The sequence below is a fragment of the Oxyura jamaicensis genome, chromosome 4 (assembly GCF_011077185.1).
Source record: "Oxyura jamaicensis isolate SHBP4307 breed ruddy duck chromosome 4, BPBGC_Ojam_1.0, whole genome shotgun sequence".
NCBI classification, from domain to species: domain Eukaryota; kingdom Metazoa; phylum Chordata; class Aves; order Anseriformes; family Anatidae; genus Oxyura; species Oxyura jamaicensis.
The window spans coordinates 83,959,363-83,984,718 of NC_048896.1; the positions used below are offsets into that span (position 1 = coordinate 83,959,363).

At 38.1% G+C, this 25,356-nt stretch overlaps 1 protein-coding gene across 1 annotated transcript in view; it reads left to right on the top strand.

Annotated features, from left to right (window-relative positions):
• Nucleotides 1-10,576: 10,576 nt before the first annotated feature.
• Nucleotides 10,577-25,356, top strand: part of WFS1 (wolframin ER transmembrane glycoprotein) — a 35,279-nt gene continuing 20,499 nt past the window's right edge. The window contains exons 1-2 of the mRNA XM_035324493.1: nt 10,577-10,840; nt 12,382-12,576. Coding sequence (XP_035180384.1) covers nt 12,387-12,576 — 190 coding nt within the window. The 5' untranslated portion in view covers nt 10,577-10,840; nt 12,382-12,386. The remainder of the gene's footprint in view (nt 10,841-12,381; nt 12,577-25,356) is intronic.

Consider the following 25,356-nt stretch of genomic DNA (forward strand, 5'->3'; position numbering starts at 1 on the left):
CTGGTCTGAAAGTATTGCTGAATCCTCGTTTTCTTCTTATAACCCTAACTCAAATCAGGTCAACACATTAATACTGGGAAGCCTTAACACCTTGACAAGGCCAAGTCATGTAGCATCCATATACATCAGTATCCATAGCCGTATGTCACACTAACTTCCTTTATGCACATTAAAATGAAAACAGCAGAGGTGCGCTGCCATCCTGAATAAGCCATCTCTCAGGTCACAGAATGTTTTGCAAATGTATGTCACTATTGATCTCCCTCACAAAGTCTGGCTATATTTTGTTGCTTATTTTTAATCAGAACACAGAAAATTAGCAGATGGATGAAAAAAGATATTTGCTGTTTTAAGTTCTGTCTAAGCCTTATCTAAGTTTTATTTAACAAAGACATTCAGGCTAATTCTAGGGATAAATCAGGAGTATAGTTGCATGGAAAGCTCGTGAAACTCAGAGTCTAAATGCATGGACCAAAACATATGAAGTAAGATTTATCTTTGAAATACCAATCTACATGGGAAAAAAGGCAGTCCAAGTCATGCATCCTTACTAGCCATCTGGGCAAAGAGAATGACCTAAATGAATGACCTAAAGCATATAGCAGAACAAATATGACCTTACAATACAGTGAGGGGAAAAAAAAAAAAAAAAAATATTGTGTATGCTGTGCCAAACCAAAGAATTTGTAAGTATCTGACTCAACAATATTGGTTAGAGCATTTATTGCATACTGGGCAGCCCCAAATACTCGTAAACCAAATACTGATGGCTGAAGAACTGAGTATAAAGAAGAAAAAAATATATAAAGAATTGTAATAACATGTCTTCAAAAAAATATGTGGTTAATCAACTCTCTTTTATCCAGATGTAGTTCATCTGCATTGCAGATTAATTGTGCCAAAAATACAAAGCAAATTTGCATCAGAAAGCATATAAAATTTCAGACAGAAATTGCATCAGTGTACTACTACTGATACTGGAGTCTTCTTGGATCCAGAAATGACAGAGACATACTTCCACCGCTGTGTTTGAGTGTGTTGGAAGTAGGAAAGGTGAAGTGAAGGGTGACGCTATACATAAAGCAGAACGCATCATTAGGAAATAATTGGAAGAGAGATTTTTACAGGGAATTGGGATGAGTGGGGCAAGAAATGTGTGCCAGAAGTTACCAAATTAAAGTATGAGGAACCTCAGCATATCTCCATGTAATTTTTGCTACTGACACTCCACCACTTGTGAAACTCAGCTAAGGCTGCCTCCTGCTTTTTGGGCACCATTCCTGAAGAAGGATGGTGGTACAAAACATTGTTTATTTGCATTAGAATAGGTGGCTGAATAGTGTGAAAGAGGAATAAAATATCAGGTATGTGTATAGTATTTGACAATGTCCTCTGTGACTTGTAAATGCAAAATACTAACTTAAAATTTCTAGATAATGGACATATGTATGAGTATGGGAAAGCATGGTCTATAGAGTGCAGTTGCACTGACCTTATTTTTTTTTTTTTTAACACTGTGAAAAGAAATTTAGAGTTCTTCATCTTTTCCTTCTGTTGCAGTACATCACTTATATAATTATATTGCTTTGGTGGAGAACAATTTTGTCACAAAGAACATTTTATCAGGGAATGGGAGCTGCTGTTTATGAACTGTGCTACCTAATGGCTCTGGCATCCTGAGGGTTAAATTGACCCTGTTCCAAAATTTGTCTGAACACGTGTTTTCTACTTTTATTCTTAACTCTTTTGCATTGTAATGGTATTTCCAGAAAAGGGAAAAAATATTCATTAAGTAAGCAAAATGAAAACATTAATGCAGCAATCCACATTGGACAGAATTAGGTCTATGATAATAAATGTCCGATGTCATCAGGTTGGGGACATTTTTGATTTATTATCACTAAGCTCCACTTCAGTGAATTACATCATTATTAGGCCCTCCTAGTTAAGTCCATCTATGCATAGCTGAGAATGTGCTTTGTATTTTGTATCTTGCAAAGTATTTAGCTCTGTTGCTTCAGAGGATGGTTTGAATTTGTAGTGAGCTTCTTCAGCTGGAGTTTTTCCATACTTGAATGATTCTTTCCATTGAAACAGAATGTGTCTTAGTATGACTAGACCTTTCAAGACTATATATGGCAGTAAAGTTTTTATTTCTGCACACAACATTCCCTACTCAAACATGTTTTGGACTCATTTTTTTAAAAGTGAACTGAAAAAGAAAGCAAAACCTAACTCATGTTCTCTTTCAAGAATAAGTTTTGCAAGCTTTTTGTCTTAGCTATTCATCTTCAAAGGGCTTTCATCCAAAAAAGCTATTAGAAACACATGAAAAGTGGTATTAAATGATACATTAAATATATTTTTTCAGGTTTATGAGTATTTCTTTATATACTCAGTAATATAAAACTAGCAATTATTTTTCCTAAGCTGTTACATCAACATAAGTAACTTGCAACCACCTTACATTTTCTTTAAACTGAACCAAATGCAATATCTTATTTCAACCAATGCTATAAATTACTTTTCTCTGCAGTTCAAACATCTGCTTAACTACACTGGAAAGGGCAATGGCTATGTTAATACCATATTTTTCTTGCAGCAGCTTTTTCTTTATTCCAAGTGTAAGCATTTTGGAGAAAAGAAAAATGAAAATGGGCAGTTTATGCAATCAGACAAGTTGCAATAGATTAAAATTCAGAATACACAAGAAAGGATTCTGACCATACCTCTTTTTTTAAGTTACTATGAAATGGTTCAGAAATACTTATGAAAATTTATGCACGTACACCTCTATGTGAGGGAGCAGGAAAAATTTACTTTAGTTGTGTAGGATTTGCGGAAAATATGAAATGATGGTTATAGTGCTGGAACATAAGGTTCTGCTGAGTGAAAATGTACAACAGAACTGCATTCAGAGTATGCAAGATGACCTAAGTTCTTAAAAATACAGTAGGTTGCATTGTAATAGCAGAAATAGGCATTTGTTCTAAACAGTTTCCTCTGTACGAGAAAGTTTGTAATGTTTGTCTCCATCTCCTTCCGCAGAACGTTCTACTTGCCTGGTTAGATTCTGTCCTGTTCATTCATTGTGAAGCCCTCTTTGGGCACTTACATCTTCTCACACATTATTATAGGGAACTCCAGGAACTAACTGAGCACACGGCATGCCTCTGCATGATAACATACTGAAGAGTTGAGACACCTATTGTGAAACTAGTTTTGAGATACCACAATTGTTATATCTTTTTCCTCAGAAATACTCTCTTCCTGAAAATTGCTCTAGGAGAAATTTGAGGATTTTTCTCAATGGTCAGGAACTTTTTGCATGCTGTCAGACCAGTGACTCTAACTGAGCTGCAACACATCTGGAAACCCTGAATTTGTGGAACACGTACTGCTGGTCTGAGCAGGTGCACAGATCTGCAGGTGAAGTACGTTTGTATAAAGATTGCTGACTACTTGCAGAGCATCTGAAAAGTGAGTGCACAGCAAGTAATATTTTCTCCTCTGGAAATATACAATAGGGATATAGCAGCTGTACAGCACTTACACAAATGCAACTAGATTAAAAATCTAAAATGTACAGTTATATTGTAGATGAAAGTGTGGATTTGATCAGTCTAAATTTGAGCTAAAATTGTGAGATTGCTGAGAAGTTTAAGCTCTCACTCGTAAATTAGCATTTCGTGCTGCCTGCTGCCTGGGGTTTTATCAAAAGGCAAATTTAAACAATTTCAGTTTCTCAGGAACCAAGTTGCTATTGCTCCTATTTATATTGAAATAGATTGCAATAATCTAGTAGGGGATATTGCCCAGCACAAGGCACTCTCTTGTCACTTACAAATGACTTTTCCTAAGTGCCTGTAGAATCACAGAACCACAAAATTGTTTGGGTTGGAAGGGACTTTTAAGCCCATCCAGGTCTGACCCCCTGCCATGGGCACGGACACCTCCCACCAGACCAGGTTGCCCAGGGCCCCATCCAGCCTGGCCTTGAGCACCTCCAGGGATGGGGCATCCACAGCTTGACTTTATAAATCATATTTTTTTCCTCTAATTAGTACATAAAATACATTTCTACCAGCTAAGATTCAGCAAATACTTTAAAGAATGATGTGTTATTGCCACCTGGTGGGAGCCGTGTGTGTATCAATTTAATTAACAGAGCATTGTGAAGATGTTGAACTCAGGCTGACTAACACCACCCTGAGGGAATCCATTAACTACATTTTGCACCACGATAATAATTTGCTGATTGCATTTGCTATGAGAAAACTGACAAAATTATATAAAGTTAGTGAGCTGCAACCTGTCCCTCCACTCCTTTTGAAGCCAGGTAAAGTCACTGTTAAAGTTACCAAAAATCCCACTACTTTAATGTTAATAAATAGAATTGTAATACTGAAATGTATCAATAAAATCTGAACAAGTACAGTGAAGTCTATAGCAGAAAAGTTGTACGTAAAAGGTTTGGGGGAGATAAGAACTGAATAGACAAAGAACAGGTGTTTTAATCTGCATTTCAAGTTGACCGAAGCCTTTCTCTTGATTTTATATAATTGACAAGGAATAATGTGAATATGTGCAGATATTATAAATCTGAACTTCTCTGTTTAATATTTAATTAATTCACTCATATCATTAATTAACTCACATCACAGTTCACTTTATTTTCACACTTCTGACAGTGTGTTTTTAGGCAGGAAGTAGTGAGATTTGGAAATAGCACTATTCACATAGATATGAATTGAAAAATTAATGACTAATATGACTCTATGGGGGCTTCCTGACTAAAACCCTGAAAGCCACAGGATGACAGAATTTGATCTGACAGGTATAGGACTAACAGCATATATTCCTGTCAGAAATGTAACTTGCAATATGATAGTTTTGCACAATTTTGAAAGCTTAATTAAACGCTACACAATGTCTGTTAGAGAATCCTTTACATTAAACATACCTGCAACTGAGACGTAGCAATGCAGTTTTTCAGACAGCAATTTATACACCGTGTTTTCTGGATGGAGAACAAAATGTTTACTGCTGGGTAGCAGATGGAAGCCTGGAAAGGACAGAAGGTAGTTTAGAGAAATATTTTTGTTGTATCTTTTGTAAAATATTAACACTTTACATTTCAAGCCATGTGAACTGGCTTGACAAAGAAATGGTAATTTCTATTTGTTCAAAGTGAGCCAGAGATGATTTCCTTCTGAAATGTGGGAAGATGCTTACACAATGATTTCTTTATATTCAGAGACTGAACTGACTACTTCTCAAGCTAAATTCCATTTAACTGTTAAATTCCAGATTTAACACTGCCAAGCATCAGAACCTTTCTGTGATAACTTATTTCCTAGAATGATCTGTTCTATTTCTCCTTTTCTCCTGCAGTTTTGTAGAAACCAGACAGAAAAATATTTGGTTTAGAGCAAATTATTCTACAAATAAAAGGTTGGAAATGGTTACTTGGATACACCGGCGTAAAAAAAATGAAATGAAATGAAATGAAATGAAATGAAATGAAATAAAATAAAATAAAATAAAATAAAAGCTATGATATTGAGGTTAACTCAATAAATTGGGGTCAGAAGTTGGTAAATCTCTAAATTTTAGAACAATCCTTGTCAAAATTCTTGCATCACTACTTTCTGATTTGTATCTCAGATACAAAGTTGAATACAAGGCTGTATTTCTAAAAGTAAGAGTAATCTCACACACTTGGGAATGCTGGAAATTACCTGAATCATATATAGTTGGGTTTATTTATTTATTTTTCATTTGTTTTCTTTTGTTTTTGATCCATAAAGAAAAATCTAAACAAAACTACACAGCAATCAAGAACAATTTTTAAATTCTTTATTTATTTATTATGGCTGAAGGAATGTTTTTGTTTTTATGGTTTTCTGTTCCCGCTTTGGGTGCTTGTTTAATCCATAAAACAGGCTGTTACATAGTCAAACAGATGGCATGCATATGTGTCTCCTCAAACAGGTAACAGGATCAATGCTTATGATGTTCTACATGCACGGCACTGCATCTGAACTGTGGTTCTGCCTGAAATCAGTTCATAGCAGGAGCCAAATTGTTTCATTCATTTACACTAGAGGTCACTGTAAGCAAAAGATTATGCTCGACTGGTGAAGGAAAGAACACCAATATATCAATTTACAGCACAAAATTTGTGGCATACTTTGCAATTTGAAAGCTTGATGCGAATTCATCAATGTTAAATATGTTGCTTGAGACATGTAGTACCCACGGTCCTTCTTGGTACAACCTCATTTATTTACAAGCTATTTACAAACTAGAGTGAGAAGTTATCTCAACCAACAAATAGTGTTTGAAGACATCAAATGTAATGTTAGACCAAATTTCATCTCCGGTAACACCAACTTGATTCGAGATACAATGCCAGGCTGTTAATACTTGCTGTTTTTTCCATGTATAAAGTTTTGCACTAATATTCCTCTACTCTAGAACTGCTCTGTTTTCTCTAGACTGCAGCAGAACAAACACAACTTTGATCCAAGTAGAGCTTAAGGCTTTAGAGCCAAGTCTCATTTAGGTTTAGACTAGCAATGAAACAGTAGCTCTCTCATAGCAAAAAGAAAGAACAAGAACATTAAAGAAGTGAAAGAGGAGCACATTGCCCTTCACCCGCTCGGCTGGGAATGCATCCAACCAAGGCATTACCTCAGAGAAGCTGCTATGTCAGACGTTCACAGCCTTAATTATCACCTGTGTGGTTACTGTGCCTGTACAGTACGGCACAACTGGCTATGGCATCTGTGCACATTTTTATAACTTTTTCCATAGGGTATGTCCGTGATTAGAAACCAGCTGAGAAATAAATAGAAAACTGAACATCTGATGCCACGTAAGTGACCTATAGCATAGATATTCGTGAAAAGGAGATCGCTGACCCTCTGCTCCCAGCTGAGAGCTTCTGGGAGAATTACAGCGTTGCTGATTACTAGTTGCCTGCTGCCACACAGAGTACTTGGCATAAGGACAGTGGAATAAGGAGAAGTTAAGAGAGGAGTGGAAAGATGCTCACATTACCCTACGTAATGCACATGAAAAGAGGTGCTTATGCAAAAGCCCATTCACCCCTGAGGTAAGAGTGGTATTTAATATGCAGATCTGACAAGATTCATCATCAGTCTTCACAGATTTGCTTCCTCATTTGCTACTTTTAGCTGCTTTTTGAGCCCACCTTTCTATGTTTTTCTTTCCATTTCCTCCCACCCTTGCTTTTTATTAATTCTTCCTTCCAAACGTCCATCCCAAATGGCACCAAAACCCTAGTTACTGACATCACATTGTTCATTTTCTAGATTCTACGTCTGTCGTCTCAATGTGCTTAAAGTATTGAACTCAGGTTTCTGGCAGAAAACCCCTGCTGCTTTAGATTTATACCTCCCCCCCAAAAAGCCTGTTTTCAGGTTGGTCCTTAGTCTAACGAAACAATAGTGCCCCAGCTGCTCATGAGGTATGCTGGAGCTTTTATTGCACTAATTTTATGCTGATGTAATTCCTCTGTCTATTAAATTATGCTGTTAAAATGGGTGTAACAGAGTAAACAACAAAGCCTATTATTTTGAAATAGCAGCTGTTCACTTAATTGGAAAGGTGGGGAAAAAAAAAAAAAAAAAGATTTAAAACAGTTTTTGGTACAGTTTATTTAGCATTACATAAATACTTTTATTTCCATAATATACTTCCTTTCATAATATATAACTACTGAAGATGCACATGGCATTTTTCTCTGGATTTTTCAGCTCTCCTTACTCTTTACAACAGCACTGCTGACGATGCTTTTTGTTAGGATTTACATATTCTGGAAACATCCAGCCTAATTACATCAAATCTGTTTCTGACTGTACCATAGAATAAAGAAATGGACTCCTATTCAGAGCTATTATGACAAACAGAGTTGAAGGCTATTCATTGGAATGATTCATGCAGGTCTGTTTTCTTGGATTATCACTGCTTTCTCTCATCGTTTTAGGAACTATTTGATTAAAGATTTTTCTCTGGACTGTTGAGAAACTGCTTGCATGCCAACAATGCTACAAATGTGATTTCACTTCAGCAATATGAAAGGTAAATCAGTTTGAATTGATTGATTTAATAACAAAATGTTGTATGTAGCATTGCTTACCATGATCTCTTTACCGTTACAAATTAAGTTTTCCAACAGACTTTTTTTAAAACGTTTCAATAGTACACTCATACCTAAATGCTGGAATACAAATTTCACAACAGAATGTAAAAATGTCAAGTTTATATCACATTCCAGAGTCACTGCAGTTTAACAGAGGCTACAGATGAGCTGCTTAGATCACTAGATGTCCCTGTTCACGTGTGTTTCTAGAACTCCTTGATGTTTATATGGAAAAGCCGTTAATTTCAGCCTATAGCTCAGTACCACACCTAAGACATTCAGGCAGTCACTCAGATCTTATCCTATCTTGAATAAACAATGTTTACATAAATCAGCTAAAGCCAACACCACTTCGTAAATTTACAAAATCTTTTTAAAAGGATTATTGGTTCTCTAATACAAAAAGAAACTGGCTGAATTTCAAGCTTTTTTGTTTTTGTTAGGATTTTCTTTTATTCATAGCACATAACTGACATTGAAAAGGTGTTGCAATGAGTTTTTACAGTACTTCCATGGTTTGTCTCTTTAACTGAAACAAATGGCAACTGTGATTACGCCAAATGCAAATTAACATTTGTGATACAGTGAGAGCCAAAGTGAAGTTAGTGAAGCTGGTTGCTGCCACCGTGTTTCAGCTTGGCTTACTATCAGTCAAGTTATGTGTATTTATATACCCGCGCACATAAAGTATGTGACAATCCAGTCACTCTAGAGGCTAGGTGTCATTTTCAAAACTAAGGAGCTGATTAAGTTCAACAATGGCACTAAAATACATAACCACTGTACAATCACTCATAACCAACCACAGAATGTACTTTATAGGGAGCTTCACTGTTAAACTGGTTAGTATTCAGTGGCAACAGTTTTAACCTTGAACTGAGCTCCTTGGGAATGGCTCATGCCATGTGTGACTGTGCCTTGTGTTGGAAAGAAGCGGACACAGGCAGCAGAGGGAGGCTTTATTTTACACTTCCTTGTAGTTACTTTTCCAGCTACCGCCCTCATTTCCACCTGTTCCCAAAGCAAGTTAAATCCGTTAAGCACACCCACTAAATATCAAATCAATTGTATAAAATAATATCTTAAAGCAAATGTGAATAGCAGGGGGAGCAGATTGCAGCAGTAAAAGTTGTTGTATCTGAGCTAAGTCATACTGTCAGAATGAAGAAACAACTAAACTGATAACACAAGACAGGCATTTTAGGTTCCTGATAAAAACTTTATAAGATTCAGACTGCAAAAGCATCTTCTTAAAAGCAACCGCTTTGTTTTTCAAAGTTTTATTTTAAGTAACTGGAAGCCAAACTTCACACTCATTGATGTTTATTTGGGGTAAAAAGTATGATTTTCTTACAAGTTCCAAGGTATGAAAATAGTAAAGAAAGAAGATGCTGGGGAATATTTTGTTTGGCAATTAATAACTAAATAAATAAAGTAGCAACATCAACAAGTATTATTTGCTGTTCTAAAAGCGAGATGTATCACAGCAGCACCCCATGATCTGCTGCAAAGTTGGAACTTATGAAAGCTTACTTAGTGACTAAATCAATCATATGAATTACTCCGAAGTTAAAATTTCACCTCCTATTTTGAGTTTGTAAGGTTTTTTATTTATTTTTAATTAAAGCTGTTATTTTGTGGGTTTTGTTGGTTTGTTTTTTAATTAAAGCTGTTCACAGTACTGTGTTGAAAGCAGTTTATTTTAGGTAGCTCAAAATTGAAAAGTAATGTATTATTCCTAAAAGAAACGTACCACCAGTACAACGCCAAGACTTTCGGATAAATTCCCATCTCACTACCTGCCCAGGAGCTTTCGCTGTATGTGACAGAAATATAAGCACATTTAGTGGTAACTTTTATTTCTTATAATTAATTTCACAGTTACCACCTTTTCTTTTTTTCCTTCTCTTTGCTACTTTAGTTCTCTACAAGTACAGCCCAGGGGAAACAGGTTCAGCTCTCCCAGGCGGGCAGCACCAACCCCCAGCCGCCTCCTCCTTCACTAACCACGGGCTACTTTGGCAAGAACCAGCCCAAATCCTCACTTTTGTCGCCTGAAAGCACAACTTCAGGGCCTATCTCGAAAAAAAGGCTTCATCCGCACCTCGGACGCCTCAAGGGGGAGCCGTGAGGCGCGGCCCAACGACGCTCGGTCCCCGCCGCCCTCAGCGCCCCGCGCTGCCATTTTGGAGCTGCCGAAGCCCTCCCCAGCCGCCTCCCTCATGGCCCCCGGCCCTGGGCGGGCACCCGCCCCCTGCAGCACGGGCAGCCCCCGCTGCCAGCACCCCCTTCCCGGCCCCTCCGCCCCGTGGAGCGGCGGGCGGGGAATAGCGGCAGCGCTGCCCCCTCGCAAGGCGCCGCGGGAAGGGAGCCGCGGCCGGGGGCGGGACGGGGCCGCCCCTTAGGGCCGCCGCCACCGCCCCACTCGGCGCCCGGCAGCAGGCGGAGAAACTTTCCGCCGGCAGTCCCTGCTGCTGCCTTCCCCCCGCAGGGCTCAGGGGAGGACAGCCCGAGCTTCCTTGCTTTCCTCCCTCCCGCTCCCCGCGGGGTTTCTCGGCCTTCTGGGAGAGCTCCGGCACTGAGGGAAACTTGGGGAGTCCTTTATAGGACGGGGAGAGCACGGAGCGGCGTGTGAGAGAGGAGTGCTTCTGGTAGCTCGCTCAGCCCGAGGTAGGTCCCGTCCTGCTCGCAGCACGCCCACGGACCCAGGCCTCCGATGCCCAGTTCCCCGTCCCGGATCGGGGCCGCCCCACAGGCGCTGGGGGTCCGCAGTGGGGCACATCCCCGGGCTGATCCCACACTGCTCTGCTTCCCTGCGCCAAGGTCACGCTCACAACAAGATGCTGAGTAACTTTTGTGCTTGTATAATGGTTAAAAATACTCTTGCTGGCTTACTGGAAAGTATTTTAATCTCTGTGTTTTCCTAGGGCTTGTCCGAAGGTTGGGTGAACTGTGAGCTGTGTTGTTTTATTTATAACTTTATGGAGATATAAGTCAGAAATGCATTTATTTTTTTCAGTAAAGCATTTTTTGGTGGTTTAAGTAAGCCTAATTTTGGCAAGCACGTTGTCTAAGTTGCAAGTAATGCTATGTGCTGATAATACAGTTGGTACTCTCATCCTGCTGTGATTTTAGTGCTCTCTAATTAGAGCTGGAGTTGTTGCCTCAATTAGGGGCTTCATCTTCAGGTTTGGCTTATTGCTTCCACTTGTGTGAGAACATCTTCACGTCAGCATTCTGAACACACAGAATTTAAAAATGCAGCTTGTAGGCAAACACCTTTTAAAGTGTTTGCTGTGAATTGCCGCATTCCAGGGAAGTTGCTTTTGAGCAGCTGGAGTTACTCCGTGTTGCACCGTGGTAGTGTACGTGTACCGCCCCGCTTCCTGCCTTGTAAAAGCTAAGCTTTCAGTAAATGCTTCTGTGAAAGTTTACTAATGTAAGTAATCAAACTGCAGCGCAGAGATCACCCCTCGGTCAGGAGAGGCTTTACAGTGGGAGTTCGGGCCTTCTCTTGTAAGGAGTTATAAGGCCTCTCCCTCCCTGCCCTACTGTTTTTGATGTAAAAACTGTTTAATAAAGTAAGATAGTAACTAAGTAGTAAGTCAAGTGACCTTATTTTGGATCTTGTCAGTTTCAACATAGCATGTCTTTGGGGGTGTACCTCCTCACATTTCCAGTGTCATAGCTCTGCATCTCCTCCTCCTTTGCCTTATCCTTCTCTTCTTACCCTGCTGCCTAATTGAGGTGGTGGCTGTGGACCAGGCTCTTGATATGAAGTGATTTTTCAATCACTTTAGAATGGTTGATATTGTTCTATAAAAAGTTAGGGGCTAGTCCTTTTTTGTTGCATGTGGAAGTGCAAAATTAGGTTCAGATAAATTATTTATATGCAGTTTTTATGGGATCGATTCATGATTTTTATTTTGTCAACACTTGAAAACCAATTCTCATTTAGTTAAGGAAAAAAGGCAGTAGGTGTTCTTGCTTAATTATATATATATGAAAATTCTTATTCCATAATAACTGTTAATGCTTAGAATTATTCAAGGATGTTTTTATATGTCTTGTGGTTGCTATTGACATCCTTGCCCTTCTCAAGGCTTTTTGTTCAAATAATTACATGAATATATTCCCATTTTAAGTTTTATTCTGTTTTCATATATTAATCGTGTTACCTGATAATTAATTACAATTTTCTTCTTTTGCAGCTAAAATGAATTCAAATCCTGATCCCCAATCAAGTCCTTCTCAGCCACAGCAACATCTTGGAAGGTCCCAGCTGAACGCTGCTGCTGTGGACTACAGTGAGAACAATCAGAGGTCAGGACCACACTCAGGAGATGCTGCAACTTTTCCTTCAGGTTCTGACTACTCCCATAGCAGGGAGAAAGCTGAAAAAAATGGTAAGCATGAAAGCAATTTCTCTGCAAAATTGGGTTATGGTAAACAATAAGAGAATAAAGTACATACACACATTCAGTTCTTGCTTTAAAGAGACACTGTCAAGTAGAAAAATAAATGTCTCTGATTTCTTAACCTATTGTTTTGAAAGATAAGTTTTTTGCTGCTTATTTTGTACATATTTTTGTGTTGTTTGTTTTTTTTTTCCATCTACTTTTTCTTGTGTACACAGAGCAACAATAAAGAAATTTCTCTGAAAAATTGGCAGGAAGAATTAAATGTAATTTAGCAGAATATTAAGGTTTCAATTTAATTTATTTAACTAGCTAGACTGCTTGTTAACTGTAGCTTTAGTATGAGTTTGAATCTGGATGAATAGATGCTACTGTAATGTAGACTGAGGGAATAATAAGCTGATATATGAAACGGGAGTGACAGAAAGTTAAGATTAGCAGTCAAGAAGTCAGATTAAGAATAAAGATAAGTTTTGAAAGGCAGAACACTTTTTCTTCCTCATTGTGAACCTATTCAGTTTCATGAACTTTGAAAACTGATTGTGGGATGAGAGAAAAGTTTTTTGCAAAAAGTAGAAAGAAAAGTATCTGGCTCCGGTGTTCAGCTGCTGAGTCCCACTTCAAGTTCGGTTTGTAATCTAACACTTCCGCAGGAAGTTTGCTATACCAGGTATATAATACAGTTACTGCTCTTTAATTTTCTTTAAAACTGGACTTTCAATTCTGAAACTGTGTGCATGCCTTAATACTCATATATACATATGACTTGCTTTATTGAAGGCAATAAAGCACCTGATACCTGAATTTCTAACATGCTTCAAGGTATTACTACAAGCTTTGTCATCTCACCCACCAGTAAAACAATTCAGAGATGTTGGAAAAGTGACAATTCTGACATTAATTACATGGTTCTTAATTTAGGATTAGCACTAACAGGTGTGTTTTCTTCCTTTCTTCATTCTTCGGTTTCTTAGTATGCTTCAACAAGAAGAGAATAGCAACAATATTAGGAATATGGTATGGAGGTATCTTGCACTTCTTTATAGTATCACTTAAAATGGGAAGCCATAGGTTTCTGCTGTTGGTGCCCACGTTCATGCAAGATTCTGAAAATTAATACATACTATCAATACAGTGTTATTTTAAACAGAGATTCTGTCAGGTATTTTTAACCTAATCTGGAGATTTTCTATTCTGGATCAATATCGGGCTTTTATAGTCATATCAAGCTTTGTCTCAATTCTGTCTCTTTACAGGCCTGTGTATTTACTGATGATCTCTGTGCTGGTTTTTGTATTAAAGGTGCTTCTCTTAGTGCCCCTATAAAAGAGGACTGTCAAGTATTGATACATTTCTCCATTTCAGTTGTGACTAATTTCTGATTATTTAAATCAATTCCCATAAAAACCTCTTCAGTACTGGTAACACTGTCATTGCCCTTTACATCCCCTTAATGTACTCAAGTATTTAATGCTGTAGAGTGAGCTACTACTGCAATTCTATCTTGCCAGAATGTCTTAACAGCCAAGATTTGAGTGGATTTGGGTAGCAAATGTTCAGTGAGAGCATGCTTCTTTATCCAGTATTTTCTTCTACAGTTATTTTAGCCTTGTAAGATTTGTCATAATACTAATAGTTTCTAGAACGTAAAAATATCTCTTCAAGAGGGGTAGCAGAGAATTTTTCTTCTACCACAGCAGTGGACATCAAAACTTAAAAACAGGGATTTTAGTGGGACTTCAGAAAGAGAAGTACAAATCCGCAAAAGTTCACATGTTCATATATCTGCTTATTGAAACATAAATATGAAAATCTCAAATTGAAAATTGGCACTTCGGCAGTCTTCAGAATATTCAGACAGAATAGATGTTCCTTTGAATCACTAGAGCCTTTACCAATAAATAACTTTGCAGTTGCTGATAGATCTAGGAAGAGCGAAGGATCCAGTCTCGTAGCCATGACATGTAGCTCTGTGTTCTGGTTTTATGAAAGGACAGAGAACAGATGCTTTGAGGAGAACTGTTGCCACTTCTTCCTTGGAAAAGTAAGCCAGTTGCTTTGAACAGTCACTATGTGTCACTAGTTCCTCTGATGACTGCAACTGATGCAAAAGAGGACAGATAAGACCAACACATTGCTGTACAGAAAGCTATCACAATAAGAATTATTAAAGGTTTAGAACACTTCCTCTCTATAACTGAAGTATCTCGTACTACAAATTTAAGCTTGTGGCATTTTATGCAAGTAATGTAGTCTTTGTTATTAAAGTGCTATGATTTCAGTTGGAGAAGGGGTGGTGTACTGTGTCTGCTGTATGTTGATCCTGAAAGGCAGTCTCACCTCAAACCTACCTACCATGTGTCCATGTACCCCTGCAGCCAAGGAGGCAGATCCCATCCTAGGCCTTAGGAGGAGTGTTGCCAGCAGGTCGAAGGAGGCGATCCTTCTCTGTTCAGCACTGCTGAGGCCACTCATGGGGTACTGGGCTAGGTTCTGGGCTTCACAGTATGAGAGACAGGGAGTTGCTAGAGAGAGTCCAGTGAAGGGCCACAAAAGTGATTGCGGGACTGGAGCATCTCTTCTGTGAAGAAAGGCTGAGAGGTGGGGACTCCTCAGCCTAGAGGAGAGGGAGCTCAGCGGAGGACTGATACAGGCTGTTTTCAGTGGTGCCCAGAGACAGGACAAGAGGCAGCAGGCACAAGCTGAGACATGGAAGGTTCTGTCTGAACACTAGGAAGCACTTCATTACTGTGTGGGTGACTGAGCACTGGCACAGGTTGCCCAGAGAGGTTGTAGAGTCTCCTCCTTGGAGATTTTTGAAAGCTGCTTAGATGTGGTCCTGGGCAACCTGCTGTAGGTGGCCCTGCTTGAGCAGGGGTTGGACCAGATGTCTTCCTAGGGGCCGTTCCAGCCTCAACCATTCTGTCATTCTTGGAATATTCTTGCCAAAATATCTGTATTTCTGATACATGCTTTTCCTTACATTTTCTGCTTATGAGTACTGTGTTTAAAGCTATAGCATTGATATGAACATGAAGTAATTTGTTTCCAGGAAACACCTATCTACTACTCCTGTAGCTTTATCTGTATCTTGCAGCATAATCTAGCAATGGAGTCAATGCCCCTGGCTCTGACTCAGTAAAGCACTTAAGCACAGTACACATCCTCAACTGCATAGGTACTTTATTTGGGTCAAAAGCCTATACTGAAGGCTTTTTCTTGGCAGTTTTACAGTTCATCTTGGGCTAATACATCATTAGGTAGTGTTTGTTATTCCTTATATAATCAATTTCACAATAAGGGGTAACAGCACTGGATTTACACTTTACAGTGTAAATCAAACCTCGATTTCATGGGGAAAAATATTCAGTTGATGAGCTTGAGGTGATTTGTAGATTTTGTTTTGTTTTTAATGAGGGTTCTTCTACCCAAAGCTGTTGTTTTCTCTGCAAAACTTCTGCCTATATAAGTTACTGTTTTTTGTGTATGGAATGAGTTAGGATCAGTATGATGACTCTTGTGTTGTTGTTTTGTTTCTTTTAAAGAAAAACAAAGTTGTTACTCTTTCATGAATGTTCCTGGGCAGGAAGTTTACTGGTGAGCAAAGCATATGCACTACTAATTAGGGTTTCCAAAATTTTAAAACCATTGAGTCATCAGTATTCATGTAAGCAAATTACAGGAGAGTCGCCAGTTGCTTAAATAAGTTCTGTCATTATTTTGGTAGTCTTCATCGGAAGGAACATGGTATATAGCAAAGAAGACCAGTGGCTGCTTGCTAATGAAACTTGGTGAAGTTTGTTGAAACAGACCAAGACTCAAATCTTCTAAAACACTGCTGTGCTTCCCAGGTGCACATGCCCTCAATTTCTCTCCATGTGCTACGTACCTTGTAAGAACACTGGGTCCTCCAAAATAGGCTTAAAAGCATAATTCTTGCTAGTGGAATTGTTTCCCATGTGTGTACGTGGATCATGGCTTAAAAAAAAAAAAAAAGCACCATCAACATGTTCACTTAGTTGAGTATCTATCTAGATCCTGCTGCTATTAATGTTTATGGAAGAGTGGAAAAGGCTTATGAATCCACATTCTAGGTAAGTGGTCTGTACTGCTGAGTTAGGAAGTAGCTCCTTCTGTGGCCCAGGGGATATCTCACTTTAGATGAAAATGGGGGCGGGGGGAAGCAAAACTGAGAGAAACTTCCCACAATGTGATAATGATAGGATGCTTGCCTGGGATGTCTGCATGCAAGTAATTAGTCTGAGTCAGCCATAATGGTAACTTGACCTGGACTGACTCTCATCCCGGCTTATCTGGAGGTGCTTCTCTTTATTGTAGGGTCTAAACTGCTTTCAAATGTGCAAAGTGTCTTTCCTAAACTTTTTTAGAGAGCTGTCTGCAATAGAAGAGAAGGTAAGAGGATGTTCTGGGATAACAGAAATCTGGAACACAGTTTGAAGGTGACAGTTTCTTATATGTGCATGAAAGAGATTTTATTTGTGTAGGTTTTTTCTTTTACATTGTTCATGTACATCTGCTAGCCAGTACAGCTGGAGGAATCAGGTAGGATCTCAAAGGTAAGTTTGGAAAGTTTTGAGAGGACTGCAGAACAGAGTTGCATTGCTTTGAGAAATGTCTCTTTGGTTAGAGGAACAATTTTCTTTTGTCCATGTTTTTGTTATTAAGGCAATATACACAAATTTCTTGCTCCAGAATGGAGAACAGTGGGGAAGGTATTTTTACTGAGAGCTTTGAGGACAGAAAAAAGCCTTATGTTTGTGTATGAGTGCATTTTTGCATGCACTTTAGAAGGTTAGGAGGTTCTTCATATATCTTAGAGGATTATTTTATAAATTGTATGACATAAAAGTTATAAGTAGTACACAAAAAAACATCACCTTGCAAGTGATTTGCAACACTGTAACAGTGCACCACAGTGCATCCCCAATACATTGCTAAATGAAAGCTAGCAAGTAGGAAACATTGCTAATTTACAAATATTTTCCAAACGTTAACCTATTCAACTTAAGGTTACAAAAAACCTATGCTTCAAAGTTCTATTTTAGCACTTCTTTGTCTTCATTTTCTGACAGTTTGCTTATACAGGCTAACTCTGGAGGCAAAGTGAAATGTTTGTGCAAAGCTTGAAGAAAACTCAGAAAAATCTTTGATTGTTAGAAAGGGAGGATTATGCCTTGAAGTATTAATTACTTAACAATTTATCTGTCATTTTATTGATGTCCCTTCAAGCTTTACCTGTAATTATAAGGGCTTCTGGAAAGCTCATTTGCCAAGCATTACTGTGGGGGAGAAAGGATTCTATACAAACCAAAGTTAATGACTGTATTTTCAGATAAAATTTTGGGACATAGTCATAATTAGCGAAGAACAGTGAAAATCGGCATTTTTCAGGTAGGTCTGCTGCTATTGGCGTCAGTAAGGTTCTGTTGTTTTTACCAGCTGTGGGAGTAGGATTGGATGCCCTTTTATGAGGAAGACTATTCCTTCCTGGCTTTTTTCACCATTTATAAACATTTTCTGTTGCAAATAAACAAAGACTTACAGGTCCCTTTACAGAAGTAAGTCTTGCATCTTTGAACCTGATGCTGGCTTGGTATCTGGGGGTTGCTTAAGTATAAAAAACATTTCTTCACACGTAGATGAAGTTAGTCTTCTCCCCATTTGTTCTTACCGCTGGGCTATGCCAGCACAATAAATTTTGTGCCCACCCAGTGAGCCAGATTAAGGAAAGTGCCCTGGCTGGATCCTCTTCCTCCATAATTTTTACAGGTGGATCAATTCCTTAATTTGTTTTAGTATATGATAACAAAATGTTTGTTCTAGTGGAGTCCCAAGCTGTTGGAAGGATAGAAAAGAGCAGTATAAGGGAAAGAGTTACGTCCACATGAATACATTGTGTAATGAAATAGGAGTCAATTGCTTGGTGCTGAGAATCCAAGGTTCATATTGTATCCATCTTGTAGGATTTATTTATACCAAACTTCAGCTGGTCTAAATTAAATCTAGTAGTTGGAAATACATTTTTTCCATTTAGTTTCCTCCAGAAGGCATCCAGTATGTGTGTTCCAGCGTGCTAACAAAATGCATTAAATGGGACCAGCTGGGAAGTTAAAAGCACATTCCTAATCTGAACCAAGGCTCTATCAGAATGTGCCTGAACTCAGCAGCAGCAAGAACCTCTGGAGACCGGCTAACCTTAATAGAGATATTGCAGTGGTTTGGGAGGAAAACGTTTGGAAGTACCTAATCCATACACTGATGTTTAAATAAAACTGCAGCAGATTAATGCATAGGAGAGATTTAAAACTGTGTTGTTAGAGGGGCCCTTTGCGGCAGCTGAAGGCCTACTTCCTTATAAAAGTTAGGAGATGAGACTGGAAAAAGTAAACTGGGAAATGAAACCAACCCTTTACAAAGTTTGCTATTTGAAGTGAGCAAATTAACAAGGCACTATGGACCTGCAAAACCACCGTTTTTGGTTTTTTTTTAGGGCCATCTATTTTGATTGTAAGTTAACCAACCAATAGTGTCTAAGTTGAAGAGCATCCACTGCAGAATTTCAGTAATTCTGCAGAGCGTTGTGCAGGCTGTTATGATAACTTCAGGTCTTCACCTGCAAAAATACGTGGGCTTGGTAAGGTTTATGATCGCAACTCTTTCTCATGTTGCTTTTCTGCAGGTTGATTTTCTTAGTTTTGTTTTGGTGGGGAGGGTAGTAGTGTTTAAGTTCAACTGAGAAATGACAAAAAGCTTATTTACTTTTAACTCTCCAGATTGATCAAATCTTTTATTGATAAATTGGGATAAATCTGAGGTGCCTGCATAGAAAAAGTAGCAGGGCTATATTATTAGTTGTGTGTAAAATTATTATAAATTACTTTAAATGATCATTGTACAATAATAGCTACACTAGAAAGAAATACCTTTTAAGAATAGTTTTCCCTCCACTTTTAAAATTTATACAACCTATAATATCATCACTCTTAGTCTTCCGCCTACATGCTTTTTTTTCACTGCTCTCCTGACAATTTGCCTTCATTTTGTGGGGGTGCAGAAGTTGTTCCCTTTTCAATTTAATGCTATTTGATGACTTGCAATTGTGGTGTGACTAAGACTGTTATCGTATCTACAAAGCCATTGCTGTTCCTATAGAAAGCAAAGCTGAGTCCTAGACTTTAGCACTTCTCTAAACAGATGTTACTCCTCTCACTCTCATCCCTGTTATCACCTTTCAGAATAGAGTACCTCACAGTGTGTGCTTTTACAAATATATTTAACTGTTTTTGGGGCAAGCAGGACTGTCTTAAGATATTATCATGTAAGTAGAAGCACATTTATAAAAAAAAAAAAAAAAAGTGCATTATACTCTTAATTGTACCCAGCCCTTATTTTACAGTTAAAGAATACAGAAGGCTTCTGAATGGATGAAAGGATTGAACATTCGTGGATGAGCAAGAAATGGTCTGAAGTAGTAAAACCTTTTATTAAAACAGCGACATTTGTTTTACAAAATGTTTCTCCCTCTCCAGTCAGTTCCTCTGTGAACAGATCATGTTTATGACATGATGCTTAATGTCTGCTCTCAAGTGGAACATCAGTCAGTCTTTCTAGAAACTTCAGTGCTACACAGGTACTGCGCACAATAGGACTGAACTCCCTTGTGCAAAGCGAGTAGGAGGATTTCTCTAGAGATTCAGACTGGCTCCTCTGAACACTGAAAGCTCTATAGTACAATCCAATGACATACAAAAGCTATTAGAACATTAATTTTTGTTACAAAATGTACAGACCAACTTTTTCTAAAAGCCCATTTATAATAGGCATTCTGCCTGCAGACGAACAGTTTAAATCTCTCATTCCTGAAAGGTGTTTGAATTTTTTTCCCCTTTCATTTTGATGATATGTTTACATAGCTTCTTTTAGCAATAAAATGATTCTTTTTGTCATTAATATGTATATGCCTTTGTTCCTAAGTGTGGTTGAGTCTTTAGAGAGCTTGTTTCACAGTGAAAATAAAATCTTTATTAAAGAACTGTGGACTGTTGCTTGAAAACTTTGGTTTTGTTGGATCTATTTAAATTTCACAAATTTGTGTTTTTTAAAAGGAACTCACTTCCTCCAAAAAAAAGAGCCACTGTAACACTCTTTTGGAAGTGCATTAATAGGACTTGACTCCAAAAGAAATACCTTCTAGTGAGATTATTCACAAAATGTATTCTGCTGTATCTGTTTAGGTCAATATGCCTATGTGGACATGCCCTGAAGCTTTCTTTTTCCTGGTTTTTCCATGACAACATTTATTGCTTGAACAGATATGCCTGCATTATTTACTGTGCATGTGCATGCATTCTTGTTGCTTATTCCCTGTCTAACATTATAAAATCTTCCATTTTCAACATCGTTAAACTTTATTTGCAAATGGGCTACTGCAGAGATCTGCAAGAAAATGATATTCCATAGCTAGTATATTTCACCTGTGAACTCCTTAAAGCAAGCTTGTTCAAGTCTTCTAACAAACTAAGTGCTTCACTTTGGTGACAGGCTGTTATTTCTGATGCTTCAGTCATGTGTTGTTTCTTTTTTAGTAGTCCAAAAAGACCAGATGATTACAATACAGTCCTAGCAGAGTTTTGAACTGTGCGGCAAGGCCTCCACTGCCTTTGATGTAACAGCTTCTTTTTCTGCCTGTAACTATAGCAAAGGTAAATACTGGAGGAGGAGAGAACAAGGCTGACGAAAGCCAAGGAGTAGGAGACAATTTTCTTGGAATGGTGGCTTAAGAATCTCACGCTGTTGGTCAGAGCTGGAAGATGTCAATGCTTCAAGGCAGCCTGCAAATACAGTTTTTAGCTGCTGGATGCTTTTTAAGAAGCCAGACAATGATTCATTGATACTAGCTTTATTTTACAGAAAGCATTGAAATCCATGGGACAGAGAGCGTGTTTTGGGGTCCTTTAACACAAATTGAGGACAGAAAATGAATTATTAAAAACTACTGACACCCAGGAAGCAGATTGTGTTTTTGTGGATGTTTTTGGTTACCATCAACGTGGTACACATCCCTGCTGTGTACCAGCCTAACTTCTTTGGGACAGGATTTATAGCATGGTTTTGAGCTGTTCCTGGCTGCTACTTTTTCAAGCTAACCCAAATTTGGGTTAGATAGCTATGGTGTAATATAAACTGTAGCTTCCCTGTTGAAACTCGTGGCACAGAGTGCATTTGTTATTATGAACTAAAGTACATAATGATAGTAGAACAGTTTGGTTTTATCTGCAAGTACTACTTTAGTTTCTTTATATTGATGAGATAAGCTTTACATGTTGCACTTCAGGGGCATGTTTTTTGTGTCAAAAGATTTTTTTAAAAAAAAAAAGCTTCAAGCTTATCATATAATGCAAGTCATGGAAGAGGCTTTTTCAAACACAATAGCTAACCCTTATCTGTCTTCTGTCATGTCTGCACATACAGATTTATTTGTTCAGCGTTGTGTTGAGCATGATAGGAAGAGTAGAGTTTAGCAGTGAACATAGGTTATTCATACTAGTATCCTATTAAAGTAAAAGTATGGTAATTTTCATTGTAATTCAGACATTTTCCTTTCAGATCCTTTTACAGTAAGGGCTTCTTGCTAAAGGATCTCTAAGCAGTAAAATGATGGATGCCTGGAGCTTCACAAAAGTTCAGGACTGTACAGCACAGTACTGATCAATTGAGACATCAGTATGTTTAATGGTACATGGAGAATCTGTTCAAGTGTGGGAGAAGATCTAATGTCAAAGATGACATATTTTTTTCCTCCTCTCTTCCCTCTGTGACTTAGCTGCTGGAAAGACCTGTGGGTGAAAGCTTGTTCCATGCTACTCTTCATCAAACATGTAAATTATCCTTCCCTGTTTCATGCTATTAACTGACAAATGCTTGACATCCTGTGACTCCTTGTAAGTAAGGAACCCATTTACATAAGTAGACAGCTTACTGGATAAAGCTATTAAAATACAAAGTTGTGGTTTTGTTCCTCTGGGTATCATCCAGCTTTTTCTCCTCTCCTACATGGGCTGGAGTTAGTCTGTGAACACTGCGTGAAGGCCTGCAGAACGTGCTGTCAGTGCTCAGTATTGCTGCTGCTGGAGAGTCTGAATGGTGACAGTTTTCCAGTCACACAGTTTTTCTTATCTTTTTCATGTGAATCCTTTACACTATTGTTTACAGCATGCCTGCTAGACCTAGGGAGATTTTTCTACGTGCAGTGCTAGTGCTCTCCTCATCAGTTTTACTCATACGTTACAGCCATGTTAAAGGTGTGCACGAGCTGCTGGTTACTTCTCAGCATGCTTAGCACTTTACAGCCTAGAGATTTCCTGGCTGACAGGTGAGGTCTTTATATTTGAGAGTGCTCTGTGGGTGTTTCTTCTGCTGTTGTTTTCTCCAGTAGCTTTTTAAGCTCGTGCAGATAAAGCAGTTTGTTACAGCTCCAAGGTTTCAGTCTGAGTGGTGGTAGTGAGTTCAGAGCTTATCACTGTGCATACAATGATAGGATAGCTTTTTCTTATTTTGCATGTACTGTTTCATCTTTTATCACTTAATGATTAAATCCTTCTGCAGATTATCATAGGTCATGTTTTTTGTTGTTTTATTTCCTGTGTAACACAGAATCATCAGCAGAGTTTGGCATCTCTGTATATGCCTTTTTTTTTTTTCAGGTCACACATAAATGCATTAAATAATACAGGTCTTATTGTATATTAGTCTAAACCAATAATCATTTCCCTGGGAGTATGTGAGCTGTGTATTTTTACTCTTCATTTCTTTATTTTTTAGTCTATTATTTATCCTTCTATTATTTAGCCGTCTTTGAAATTTCTTTAGAAGACTTCTGTGAGAAGCCTTACACACCACCCTTAGAGAGATAAATACAAGCTGGATCCTCCTGTCCTCTAACACTTTTACTCCTACAAGGGTGTCATGTCAATGCTTTTTATTCTCATTTTACCTGGTATATGTTTTTTTTTTTTGTTACAGGTTTTATATTTAAATGTTTTAGATTCATTGTTTTTCTATTTTTCTTTGTTTTGTTGGCATGACCTCAACTTTATAATGATTTACGCCTTTTTCTAAATAACTTTTTGTCCTCTCCTTTATTTTTCTTTTTTTTTTTTTTCTCCTGTTTTGCTTTTGAATTTGACAATAGTAGACTTTTGGCTTCTGGCACGCCTAGATGAGTACTAAATCTAGAGTGCCATTAGAGTAGCTCACTAACATCTAGGTTGTGTGTACTGCTCAATTATAGGAAAAAAAATATTTTCCTATTATTTGCTTTATTTATTAAACATAGCTAAAATCTTACATTTATATCACTCTAATGTAATTTGTAATGTAATGTAATGTATATCACTTTCTCTCCAGGAGGTTATCTCTGTTTTCTGTCCTTTTTGCTGCTCCGATTTTTCTCAGTATGTCTTAATCATGTTTATTCAAACAAAGCAAAAAAGAAACTGCATGTACAGTTTAAATTTAAAAATAAAAATCTAGCATTGGCAAGATCAACCGTGAGATTGACTACTTATTTTTTGGCCCACCTTGCTGGGATACCTTGATAGCAATTTTCATCTGTGACAACTGTCATGTCTTCTCATGATATCGTTTTGGAAAAAAAAGTTTCTGTACTTTTCTGGCTGTATATTCAGTGAGCTTGGAAGTATGTTACCATTGGCTAGGTTGGAATGTAGCATATGTATTGTGCATATGCTTAACTTACTATTTTCAGTTGCTTCAGGAATACTCACTGTAATAATAAAATGGGAAGGCCAATCCAGAAGCCTTGTTTCCTATCTTGTCATCTAAGATCCTTTATTCTCCCAAACACATGGTTTTTCCTCCTCCTCCTGCACGTCCCTGTCAGTTTCTTTTCTGAACCTAAATGAATGCTTGTAGTCGTGATCATGCAAAGTGTGTATGCCATACAGGTTTCCTTCATACACTGCCTGGGGGTGTTGCCTAATGCGTTCATCTTTTGTTCCGTAGCGTTTCTATGCAGCTCTCATATTTGCTTGTAAAACCTGTAATTTCTGTTAAATTTATATATTTCAAATTAATACTTTGTCTTCCTTATTGCTTCCTGAGAAGCTGCTTTCAGTTTTCCTCTTATCCTGTGCTCATCAGGTTTCTGCTGCTCAAAAGACATGGAAGTGCCTACCTTGTATTTGCGTACAAATTGATTTATTGGGTGCAGCAACACAACTCTTGTAGCTGGCCCCAATAACTGAGTGAACAAAAGATCATAAGCTCAAAAGGTTTGTGATCGAGATTGTGATCCCTTAAAATACCAGTTTTTGGTGATGGCATTCCTTGTTCATGGTCTTCGTTTTCCTCTTTTATCTGGAGAATTCAGGTGATGTAGCTGTGACCTATATGGGGAGAAGAAAGAGCTGTGTGTACCTGGCCAGTGGGTGATGAAAGCAGGCAAGGTGCTAAAACGCCACTCTTCTGGCAAAGTTCATTCTGCTGGGAGCTGTGATATGCTTGTGTTGGTAGGAAATTACATCAATAAACAGTTGTATTATTTAGTCTGCATCCTGTTGACTCTTTCTGCATGAAGTAATTTGAAAGAATATTTTTGAAGGAAGGCAGTGTTACCTAGCAGTTAGAAAAGCACAGAGAAAACAGAGGTTGTTTTATGTGCTGGGTGAGCATGTATGATCTAATCTGTGTATATATAACTAAAAATCTTTCCTTATATGTAAAGAT